Consider the following 13,445-nt stretch of genomic DNA (forward strand, 5'->3'; position numbering starts at 1 on the left):
TTCAATTCAGTTTTAATGATTCTTTAAATGATTCAATTCAATAAACATGTATGATGCTCCATCTACATCCTAGAAGCTGTGGAGCTCATTTAAGAGTTTAAGCTAAACAAACATAATCCCTGTCCTGAAAGACAATTATTTTGTATGGACACAATTGCTCACAGCAGAAGGTCTGTAAAAACAGAATCTCACTCTGAGTATGCAGAGTTAATATGATTAAATGTTTTCCAGAGACATGAAAAGAAAGCCTTCCAAATTTATTAGGGTCCCTTTATATGTGGATTGGGTATGCTGTACTTTTAAAACGTATTAGAAACCAGTCACTACTTAAAATGTTCTCAGAAAATCACAGAGAAGTCGGGTTTTCATATTTAGTGAAGCCGTGAATAATCTCCAACTTAGACTGAAACATGCCATTGGGAAAAAAGGGAACTAAATGATATGAGGATTAAAAATAGAAAGGAGTTTGTTAGATTTGAGTTTGAATATCAAAAAGCTTCCAAAACCTAGTCTTCAGATATTTATTAAAAGGACCTTTTAATAAAAGCATTCTTGAGAATACCATTACCTTGGAGTCCTCCATATCTCATATAATATTCTACTTTCAACAATATAGTAAACAAATGTCTTAAAGCTTCTTGTAATGGAAACATCTTTCATCTCTATCAGGAACTTCCTCAGCCATGCATAGTTTATTTGAAATCCAAAGGTTCATTTGGTTCTGCTAGACTAAAATTAGATTATTAACCAGAATTTTCTACTCACCCGAGCCTCCTTTTGCCAAGTATTTGTTCTTTGCATAAAGGACAGAATCTAACATAGACTCAAACAGAAGAAAATAGCCCTGCATAAAAAGAGGGGGGAAAAAAGTTTAGAAATGTGCAATACTGTTATAAGCAGGTCAATTTAAACATAGGTGCTATTCTTTTAATTACAAAATAGTTTTTTGTTTCTGCCATAGATGTAATAATATTCTGCAAAATCTGAAACTTATTTTTGCAGTAAAAGTTATTGGAAAATCAGGCCAGCTTATAAAGTGAACTCAGAAAGTTTATTGTGGTAGAATATACTGCATGTTCTTTACCTATGATTCTACTTTCCAGACTACTCTTTCTTCCTCATTAAAAAATGTTCGGAAAGAAATTAATAACAAGCCCCATAACTCCCTGGAATGATGCAACATCCATCTAGAGCAGTGGTTCTCCACTTGATTTTGCCCGCTGGGGAACATGTGGCAATGTCTGAGTAATTTTTGATTGTTGCAACTAGGGGTGAGGGATGAAGGAGATGCTACTGGTATCTACTGGGTAGAGCCAAGGTACGTTGGTAAACATCCTACAATGCACAGGACAGCTTCTCACAAGAAAGAACGGCCTGGCCCAAAATGTCAATAGTGCTAAGGTTGAGAAACTCTAGTCTAGAAAACCATTTCCCAAATAATTTCCTGTATAGTGACTTTCTTTTAGGTATAAAAAATAAAATAAAATAAAATAAACAGACACAAGAAAGGAGAGGGATCCTTAGTCAAAAAGGTTTAAGAAATGCCAGCTGCCATATCCTCCTACTAGAGATTCATAATGCGCACAAGCACACTAAAAGTTCTGAGCAGTTGTTATGGTAAACAGAACTGCTGAACATATTTTAACCCAGTATTACCTACTTTCTGACTACAGACCTTTTTTTCTACTTAACATCTATCAACACCTTGCAGAACTAGTGTTTATGGAAATATAATTCATGAAACATGATCCTGGTATACTACCGATTTTACAGTATGATAATGAATCCTCTACCAAGAAAGGATAATGATACAGTACAAATGAAAAAAGAATTTGCCACTATTGGTGTCACAAACACACTACATTCTAATACTGTGCTTCACAGTTTATTAAACAAATGACAAATAATCATGACTGAGAAACCACTCTCAGTTTCAGTCAGTCTTTCTCCTTCTAGGGTCCAACACCCCAACAGCCCTATGCAGCAGGGAAAGCCAAGTGCTCAGCACATAGCACACCTTATTGCTTAGGGTGAACCAACATTAATTTTACCTTTACTTTAGCATTCTATATCAAAACTGTCCTCATTCACTCATTTGTTCTGTGCACAAATAAATGACCAGTGGGGTAACTATAAGTATTCTTTAACCACATTAACAAAAAATATTTTAAAGGTTTCTCTAGAATAAGAAAAACCTGCAAACCCAGAATGGATAATCTTCACAAGAGATTAACAGCAATTTTAATTTACAGAAAATACAGCTCTCATGCTTGAATCACTTATGAAGGAACTGGACTGAATGCCGGCAACTCTACATTGGTATTGACCTATTCCTCCCAACACACTAATTCACTGATACAAAAATAACTGCCTACTAAACAAAGGCTTAGGAACAAAGCTTGTTTATCAATATGTTACTTTAGGAAACTTAAGGCTTTGACAGAAACTTGTTTTTCTGGATAGAGTACTTCAGTAACATGTAAAATTCTCACAAGTTAGTTCCCCATTAATATTATCTATGTATTCAAAGAACAAGGGACTTAATGGGATTCAACTAAGAAATCTTTACCAATCTGACATATCCATGTAGATTACGCACACAAATGCTTATAAATAGGCATTCAACTGTTGCTTATAGTGAATTATAATTTATGCCAAGGAATTATTAAATGGAAGGCATCTATTTATCTTATGAGGAAAAGACTGGCTGGTAAAACACATTAATAGATTTGGTGAAAAAAATGGTCCCTATTTGCAAGATTGCTGTGTTTTAAAACTTAAAATAAATAAACTTTAGTACAAATTAAGTATTAATTACAGTCCAATCCTTTTTAGACAAAAGCCCAAAAAAGTTTGTACTGATTTGTCATTGTCAAATTGTTTTCTAGTATTCTGGCTCTATCTTTCAGCTCTGCTGTTACCTCATCACAAAGAATTTCTCTGATGTTCCTATATAAAATATCCTTTCTTTTTCTTTCATCAAGCTCCATTTATTTATCCTGCTTTGTATTTCATCATAGCACGTATGAATTAAAATACTATTTATTTTTGTTAATATTTTGTCTCCTTACAAAACTAACAGCTCCAAGACTAAGGATTTTGTCATATTGTTTGAAGCTATATTCCTGAAGGCTGAAAATGTGTCTGGTAGATAGTAGGAACTCAATATATAACTTTAAAATGAATAAATGAATAAAAGTTATTAATACTATATGTAATATATTTGTTAAAAGGAAACTGCTTGCTTTTTGTTATTTTTTGTGGTACAAATTAAAATGTTATTTTAAAATGACATTTTGTTTTCTTTTCCTTTTTATTTTTTTTTTTTGAGACGGAGTCTCGCTCTGTCTCCCAGGCTGGAGTGCAGTGGCACGATCTCGGCTCACTGCAAGCTCTGCCTTCCGGGTTTACGCCATTCTCCTGCCTCAGCCTCCCAAGTAGCTGGGGCTACAGGCGCCCGCCACCTAGCCCGGCTAGTTTTTTGTATTTTTTAGTAGAGACGGAGTTTCACCGTGTTAGCCAGGATGGTCTCGATCTCCTGACCTCGTGATGTGCCCGTCTCGGCCTCCCAAAGTGCTGGGATTATAGGCTTGAGCCACCACGCCCAGCCGATATTTTGTTTTCTAAAATTAAAACTGACAAATAATGGTGGTGATAATTGTTAAAATTCATTGTAATGCCTCTATAAAAATTATTTAATTCTTCCCCAAAGCACCATTTATTGTTATTCCAATTTAATTTATTTATGTTAAGTTGAGATCTAAAATAATAGTTCAGTCACATAAATTGGGGAGTGAATGAGACAGAATTTGAACCTTGATCTCACTACACAAGTTCTGAATTGCCCTTGTATGTTGCCTCTTAAATTGATTTGCCTAATTGAAAGTAAGATTTAGTATGTGTATTATACTACATTTGTAATTAAGGATTCAAGCATTCCAAAATTGAAAAATTTTCCATAGACCATATTAAACAAGATTAGAATTTACAACAGGTGTGCGATCATTTCAGAGTAATATCTCAGTTGGCAACTGGCTCTTAGCCACCATTCATTGTGAAAATATTAGTTTGGAAAAATCAATGCACATACTAGAATATATATAGAATAAGACATTCGTGAGATAAAATATCCAGTTAAAAATATTAGCAGATGAAAAGATTCATATATGTATTGCTAATGGTCATTGTCCTTTCTCTCAACTTTCCCCTTTGCTAAACTTCATTTTACGATAGGCTCCCTATGTGATACAACAGCCTTTAAATTCCTGGGAATTTTCCTTGGTTCTGAACCAAGTCATTTATTACTGATACCAGAAGGCTTTGGTCCAAATGCCCCGCTCATCTGCAGTGTAATTCAGACTGTAATTTCACACGCTGCTGCCTCACCTGTAGCGGTGCCATCTGGAAGGAGAATTACGCCTGATATTTTCTCCCATGATGCTCATGGGCATTCTTCTTTCAATAGTAACATTTACTTTTTAAAAAATTAAATATTGCATTTATACTTTAATGGTTACTGTAAAGGAACATATGGAATTAAATCAGGGACTAGAATATTAATCTCATTCATTGAAGTGGGAATCTTATTTTTAAAATGGCTGTTCATGATATTTTCTTGGATTAGATACATTAGTGATAAATGAAACTTTTGATACCTTCAGTATAAGGTGCCTTTCTAACTTTTTGTAGTTCAAATAACTGAATTACTGATACATCTTTAGGCAAATTTAACTATTAAAAAAAAGGTGAGGCAAGGGAGAGTTACAAATAAAATGGAAGAGTTAATCTGAAGGACGACAAAGAATCAATAATCTGAAATGTTTAAAGATAAAAGATTACCTGCAACAAATACACAAGCCTATATAATCTAATCATAATTTCTATGTAGTATATCTCTGAATCATAATAAGCGGTTGATAACATTTTTTCCAGTATTACTCTCAAATTCTGTAACATTCACTGTAGATAGAATTTTTTTTTTTATGTGATTGGAGCTGGCAGTCAGTTGTTAATGGGAAACAAGACATTTTAAGTAAAAACATACAGATTTGTTTGCCAGCATTCTTTGAGGACATACTCACTGACTGGAATCCTCATCATCTTCCCTATCTAAACCACATTCATAGATTTTAAGTAATTTCCAGGTTTGGTTAAATAGAAGAAAAAAAATCTATCAGCACTTGCCAAGTGGAGAATCCTCCTTGAATTCCATGATTTCCACCCTCCTACTCCTACTCTTCAAACTAGGAGGAGACAACGACAACCCAGGAAGGAGAAAACACCAAAACAAACAAACAAACAAACAAACAAAAAACCACTGTGGAATGGACTGAGTAAAACAATTTGTTTACAAACAATTTACAGTTGTTTATGAGTAAAACAATTTACTCACTCCATTCTACAGCTTTTTTTTAGTGTTTTCTCCTTCCTGAGTTTTTCCAAAGCAGTCACTTTTGTTTGCATAGAAAAAAACCAACTGTATCCTTTATATAATCTTATCAATCGTTTGTGTTCATATTTAACTGATTTTACATAAATAAGCAGGCAAACAAACACAATAAGCTCTTGGTAAACAACACAACTGACAGAAGCAGAACAGTGGCAGCATGCTGAAGGTGGCTTTACGTGTTCAGAGAGAGCCACAGGAACCTAGCAATGTTGATAATAAGTTATTATCAACGCATAGAAACAATCATTCTAAAGCAGGGTTTCTCGATATTGACACTAATGACATTTTGGGCCAGATAAATTTGTAGGGGCTTTCCTGTCCACTGAAGGATGTTTAGCAGCATTCCTGGCCTCTACCCACTGGCACCATTGTCCCCACCCAACCCATAGTCCCAAATTATAACAATCTAAAATGTTTCCAGAGATTGCCCATGTCTCAAATATCCCCAGGAGTACGAAATTGTCCCCTCTTCCACTCCATTGAAAACCACTGTTCTAGAGGTATCCAAAATGCAAATAAATAAGCATTCTTTCCTAATCTACTGTGTTCTCTGCTTAAAAAAAAAGTACCAAACTTAAGGTCTTACAGAATTCAATACAATCTCTATTTATTTCACTGTTATAATAGCCTTAAATATTAAACATTTTTACCACAAAGTTTTTTCAATGATTCTGCAGTCTATCACTTGACCCTTCCATCTTAAAATGTACTAATAATATCCACCTAATTTATAATAAATGTGATAATGAACATGAGAGTTTTCAAAGTAATTATATAAAATCCGTTTGGGTAAGATACTTTCTTTACAGCTCCACAGTGACTGATAAAGATTATGTTATACTGTTACGCACTTGGCAAAATACAGGCGGCTGATGATATCACTCAACAGGGATACCTTTACCCTTTGCACTTATTTGCCATAGAATGAGTAGGAAATGTTGTGTTGGCATCTACATATACACACATAGACATCTTTGTACAATGTTTAATGTATTTGGCCAAGCTAAATTTCTTAAAGTAGAATTCTTGGATTAAAGGATATGCACATTCAAAATTTTGATATGTATTATCAAACTGCCCACAGAAAACTACGACAATTTTTATTCCCACAATTGTATGAGTGGAGTAAAGACCTAAATGTAAAAGGGAAAGGTATAGAGCTTATGGAGAATATTTTCATGTTCCTGTGAAAAAAGTACTGACCATAAAGACCAATACATTTGACTATGTTAAATCCCAGAACCTCTGCTCATAAAAACAACCTAAATGTAAAAGGGAAAGGTATAGAGCTTATGGAGAATATTTTCATGTTCCTGTGAAAAAAGTACTGACCATAAAGACCAATACATTTGACTATGTTAAATCCCAGAACCTCTGCTCATAAAAACAATGAAGTTACAGAGTCTGAAAAGATATTGGCCACCCACACACATATACACATTTGTATATTTTCCATCTCCAATGAAGAATACTAATTGTTAAAAAAAAAAAAAAGTATGCAACCCAAAAGAAAAATGGGCAAAATAATTATATACAATTACTTCATAAGACAAAAAATATATTAATTCATTAGTAATTCAAACACAGTGGAAAAATACTACATGACTACCAAATTAGCAGTCACACAATCCCCAGGGTTGAGAAGTCTATGGAGGCATGAAATAAAATTTTACTGCAGTACTTTGGAAAAGTACAGTACTTCGGAATTATCCATTAACATGTAAGAGCAGCATACCCTGTGATCTAGCAACTCTACTCCTAATTGTATACCTAGACACAAGTGCTTAAGTATAAGAGCACACACATACAAGCACACTATAGCACTATTATTTGCATGATAATAAACTGGAAATGATCCAGCGCCCACCAACAGTAAAATTTGAAAAACACTTTCCTACCATGTGTTTTCTTATGGTACATTCATACAATGACATCTATAGAAATGAAAATAAATTATCCTTATAGGCAATAAATGAATGTTATGAACATGACTGAGTGAAGAAAGCAAAAAAAAACCACATTTAAAAAAGAAAAAGATATGTTTTGCTCCATTTATATAAATTTCAAAAACTGGTAAATATAAACTACACTGTTTAGGGATGTAAGTATTAGTGGTAACAGCAAAAAGAAAAGGTAGGAAATGATTATCATAAAGGACAGGAGAGTGGTTACCTCTCGGGTAGGGAGTTGTAACTGAGAAATGATATCTGGATGTCTTCTTTCTATATTTTAATCTGGCTGATGATCACATAGGTGTTCATTATATAACTATTTGTTATACTGTACCTGTAAGTTTATGTAATTTTCTGTGCATGGTATATTTCACAACTAAAAAAGTTATACAAAGAAGATTTATATAACTAGCATATATAATACACAATAATGTGGGTGAAAGCAAAAAGAACACATTCATATCTGCTGATAAATGGTTATAGCATGTGTGGAACAGTACACAAGTAGACAAAATCATTGCCTCTGTAGATGGAATATAATAGTAGGGGTATAGGAAGGGAAGGAGAGTAACCCTTCAATATAAACTCTTTCATATCTTGTGAATTTTATATCATTGTTATACACTATTTGTATACAAAATTTTAAAAAAGAAAATGGCAAATAATCACAAGCTAAAAAGACAACAGTTTTTCATACTCTATTTTGAAAGAAAAAGTGAAACTGATTTTTTTAAAAAAGACATTAAGATTACAGGAAAAGATTGTTAGAGAGGTTGAGAAAAGGAAAAATCAAGGAAGTGCTATACAGAAGAAATCCACTTTTAACCTATCTATGTTTTTATATTTAAACAAAAAGGGTGGGAAAACCCATAACATTTAAACATTAACCATAAGAAAATTACAATTATTAAAAACATTATCAGGGACAAAGAACAATACTTCATAATGATAAAGAAGCCAAACTATCAATAACACATTAAAAACCTAATGTGTATGCACCTAATAACCACATAAAAATACCTGAAGCAAAACCTGACAGAACTGGAGAGAGACAACCCTGAGCTACAGGTAGAAATTTCATTCTTCTTCTTTCAGTAATTGACAGAATTAACAGACAAAATAAATAAGGATTTAAAAGACCTGAACAATACAATCAACCAACTTGACTCAAATGGCAATTATGTAACACTCCAACAATAACAGAGTACTTCATTCTAAATCAGTGTGGAACATTCAGTAAGAGAGACCATATGCTGGGCCATAAAGCAAGTCTGAACAAATTTAAAGGAATGATAGCATATAGAGCGTGTTCTCTTATCACAACCAAATTAAATTAGAAATTAATAACAAAGATATTTTTAAAATTTCTTAACATTTAGAAATTAAACATGCTTCTAAATAATCCATGGACCAAAGCAGAAATCACAAGGGTGTATTTTGAATTGAATAAATTTGTGGGATGTAGCTATAGCAGTCATTAGAGGGAAACTTATTATTGATGAAAAAAGCAAGGTACAGAACAATATGTAGAATAGGCATACCTTACACTGAATATGAGATTCACTGCTTTATCCCACCTAGAAGAATGCCAGGTACGTAGTAGCCACACTATCTGTTAAGTGAATGAGTATGCCAAGGGGTAGAAATATACATACATGTTTATAATAGAGTGAAATATTTTAAGAAGGATATACTAGAAACTGGTAACAGATTTTGTTGGGGACGAGGGGTGGGTCCTGAGTAACAGGGTTAAAGACCAAAAAAAAAAAAAAAAAAGGATAAAATTTATAATATCTATATATCACACAGTCAAAAAATGACAATAGAATCTTACATGTATTAATCACAAATATCTGTCAGAGAAGCTCCTAATTTACCTATTATTTAACTTGATCACCACCTTCCATGCAAGAAGAATCAGGGCAATAACTGCCACTTATCAGGTCCCTATTATATGCTTGCTACTGTTCTGCAAGACTACTATCTTCCACTTCTCTCACCTTCCAACATACAGTTCCCACTTTTTTAGTGCTGTGGACTTCTGGAGAACATAACTTAGCACAAGAAATAATTTCCACTGCATATTCTAAAGTTTAAAAAACTTGTATTAGTTTTTTCTCCCACTAGATGGCACTCTCACTTAATCCACAAAAGACTGACAGTCAAATTGGCCCTATTCCTCAGACTGCAGAAAACTGTCCAATAAGCAAGTCTATCAAAAGAAAAAGTGAATATCTAAAACTATTTCCAAAGGCATGTGTGGGTCTTATACCAGACCCACAAAAACAGTTTCTAAAACAATATTCACAATCCCCCATGGTGGGTGAAAAAATTCATTAATGATAATTGGATATTCCACTCTCAAAACTAATTAATGTTGGCCAGGCATGGTGGCTTATGCCTGTAATCTCAACACCTGCAAGGCTGAGGAGTGAGGATCCTTTGAACCCAGGAGTTTGAGACCACCCTGAGCAACACAGGGAGACCCCGTTCTACAAAAAATTGAAAGATTAGCTGGGCATTGTGGCTCATGCCAGTAGTTCCAGCTACTCCAGAGGCTGAGGAAGGAGGATAGCTTGAGCCCAGGAGGTCAAGGCCGCAGTGAGCCACGACTGTGCCACTGCACCCCAGCCTGGGCAACAGAGCAAGACCCTCTCTCCCAAAAAAGAAAAAGAAAAGTAACAATCTCTCCCTCTGTTGCCCAGGCTGGAGTGCAGTGGAGTGATCTTGGCTTACTACAACCTCAGCCTCTCCGGTTCAAGTCAGCCTCCTGCCTCAGCTTCCTGAGTAGCTGGGATTACAGGTGCACGCCATCATGCCTGGCTAATTTTTTTATTTAGCCAGGGTTTTACCAGGGTTTAGCCAGGGTTTTACCATGTCAGCCAGGCTAGTCTTGAACTCCCAACCTCAAGTGATCCACTCACCTCAGTCCCCCAAAGTGCTGGGATTACAGGCATGAGCCACTGTGCCCGGCCCCAAGCACTTTTATTAAAGACAATTATAGTATTACATAGTAACAGTGTGTGCTATGGTCTGAGTGTGTTCCCCAAAATACGTTAAAACTTAATCACCAATGTGATAGTATTTAAAGGTGGAGTCTTCAGGAGGTGATTAAGTCATGAGGGCTTGGAAGGGATTGGGGTCCTTAAAAAAGAACTTGAGGTAGTAGGTTCATTCCCTTCTATTCTTTCCGCCATGTGAGGATACAGCAACAAGGCACCATCTCGGAAGCAGAGATTTAGCTCTCACTGGACATTCAACTTGCTAGAACTCTGACCTTGAACTTGCAGCCTCTAGAACTGTGAGAAATAAACTTCCTTTGTTTATAAATTACCCAGTCTCAGGTATTCTGTTATAGCAGCACAAATGGACTAAGACACAGTGATTCTAGAATACTTACAGACTTTTGAGGCTATAGGAAATAGTTACTGACAGTATGATTCAGTCTATAAAGAACAAGATCTCATTCTGTTTCCAGCAACAATGTATTTTAGGAGCTACTGACACTCTAAATACAATAAATATGCTAGGAGGAAAAAGAACATCTTATTAGACGCATCAGTAAGCTGGCTTTCGCCTTGAGAGCATTTGCTAAACCTAGTCAACGAACATGGAGGAAACAGGAGACAAAGCCCAAAGTTCAACCAAAGTGAGAACTCTAAGAAGAAATCATCCTAAATAACGGAGCTGGGACAAACAAATGTACCTACAGAGCAAATGTGAATTTACAATCGCATTTGCTGTCACCCGTTTCCCTAATTCAGTTTAGAACTTTGGTGTTGAGTACTCAAACACATACTTCCTCCCTAACTCCACCCCGTCTCCAATACGCATAAGACAGGCCCCAAACATACAACTCTGATTTACAATGCCTGGGTGGCAGGAAAAACCTAAACTCAATAATTTAAAAGTGACCCTTCGACACACTCTTTGGTAAGACTGCGGAAACATGGGTATTCTCATTCCACTGTTGGTAAAAAAGTCAAATGGTACACAGTATTGAGGAGAATTTGGCAATAACCAGTAACATTGCCTTCTCCCTCCCTTTCTCCATCCCTCCAGAACTGGCCTCAAGCAATCTTCCTGCCTTGGCCTCCCAAAGTGCTGGGATTACAGGTATAAGCCACCATGCCCAGCCCTCATTAACCCTTTGATATCTCAATCTCACTTCTAGCAATATAAAATGATATTACACATGTACAAGAATATTCAATATTATTTGTAATAGCAAAAGTATGGGTAAAATTCAAATGAGCATGATTATGTAGAATGTAATTATCTATACAATTTATTCTATACAAGAATAAAAACCTTATATTTGAAATATACTTGAATATTATTAGTTCAGGTCGGGGGCTGCGCAAAATTAATCAAATACATGTCTAGGAAAGTTGGTGTGCATGTGTGTACAGCCATAAAAAGGAATGAGAAATATTTCTATAGAATAATGAAGTGATTTCTGAGATAGAATTTTAGTTGAATAAAAGCAAAGTATAGAACAATATCTCGAATATGCCAACTTTTGCATAATGGTGAATATATACATACCTAATATTTTCAAAATAACCCCAAAGATAAAAAGAAAATGGTCATCTATCCACAAAGGAAGATAACAGAAGAAGAAACAGAATCTCCTGTTATCTTAAAATGTACATAAAAATTACTAAAAAATCAGTAATTTTTTGCATAACTAAAACACAAAATTAAACTAAACAAGGGAAAAAGAAGCAATCCTCCCCAAAATTGAAAAAAAGAAAACACTGAAATCTGGTTGTGTATCAAGTTAGTAACATAAAAGGAGAAAATAGTGACAAGTGACTTTAAAAGAAAAACCAATATTTTGACTGTATATTTCTCATGAGATACATTCTATAAGAAAAAATATAAACAAATTTTAAGCTACATTTAGAAGTCTTATTGTTTAGTAGTAAAATTGGTGTTAAATCTCGGAAACTGGCCGGGCGCAGCGGCCCAAACCTGTAATCCCAGCACTTTGGGAGGCTGAGGCGGGCAGATCACCTGAGGTCAGGAGTTCAAGACCAGCCCCGCCAACATGGCGAAACCCCATCTTTACTGAAAATACAAAAATTAGCCGGGGCGTGGTGGCAGGTGCCTCTAATCCCAGCTACTAGGGAGGTTGAGGCAGAAGAATCACTGGAACCTGGGGGGCAGAGGTTGCAGTGAGCCAAGATCACGCCACTTCACTCTAGCCTCGGCAAAAGAGCAAAACTCCGTCTCAAAGAAAAAAAAACAAAATCTGAAACTATTATAGGTAGGCTATATGATAAAGCAATTATTATCTTAGGAACCAAGGTTTTCTGCATAGAAGTAAAGAGATCCAAGTATAAAATCAAAGATTTCAAGTAAAAATTCCATAATCTTACACTGAAAATACGAGTGTAGATTTGTGACTTTTTATATTTAAAAAGTTAATAACATCTGGTCTGTAGGAACCTAGATGATGGTCTCTACATATCATTTTCCAATGAAAGACCAGGATTCTTTGATTCCAAATTTAGGCAGTAAAAAATGACCATAAAATATCTTCTAGTACCAGAAAGTAAAATTTGAATCATAAACATACTTATTTGATATTTTCTGTGTATTACTACAATATATCAACCTGTAATTCAGATATTATATTGAGGACTACTAGGGTTTGTTAAAGGAACACAAGAGACAAGAAAAAAAAGGGAGAGGTGAAACTACAGATTAAGAAATTTTAGACTTGATACCAAAGGCATGATCTATAAAAATAATTGATAAATTAGACTTTATCAATATTAAAAACTTTTGCTTTATGAAAGACTCTGTTAAAAGGACAAAAGGACCTGCCAGAGTGGGAGAAAATATTTGCAAACCACATATCCAATAAAGGATTAGTAAAAAGAACGGCCAAACACAACAGTAACCAGTGCTTGGGACATAGTAAGTACTCAGTGAATGCTTCAATATAATTTCAAATTTTTTCTTTGTAAAATTCAAGAAAAATTAATATTACTATTTTAATATATAGTACAATACTAACCATTTGGATAAAAGCA

At 34.8% G+C, this 13,445-nt stretch overlaps 1 protein-coding gene across 3 annotated transcripts in view; it reads right to left on the reverse strand.

Annotated features, from left to right (window-relative positions):
* The window catches only part of PRMT3 (protein arginine methyltransferase 3), a 128,817-nt gene that overhangs the window by 57,978 nt on the left and 57,394 nt on the right, over nucleotides 1–13,445 (reverse strand). For all 3 annotated transcript variants that reach the window (XR_007719075.1, XM_050755397.1, XM_050755398.1), the window contains one exon: nucleotides 766–844. Coding sequence is in view for 2 of the 3 variants with exons in the window: in XM_050755397.1 (XP_050611354.1) it covers nucleotides 766–844 (79 nt within the window). In the remaining variant the exon portion in view is untranslated. The remainder of the gene's footprint in view (nucleotides 1–765; nucleotides 845–13,445) is intronic.

Source organism: Macaca thibetana, chromosome 14, assembly GCF_024542745.1.
Source record: "Macaca thibetana thibetana isolate TM-01 chromosome 14, ASM2454274v1, whole genome shotgun sequence".
In the NCBI taxonomy this organism is placed as follows: domain Eukaryota; kingdom Metazoa; phylum Chordata; class Mammalia; order Primates; family Cercopithecidae; genus Macaca; species Macaca thibetana.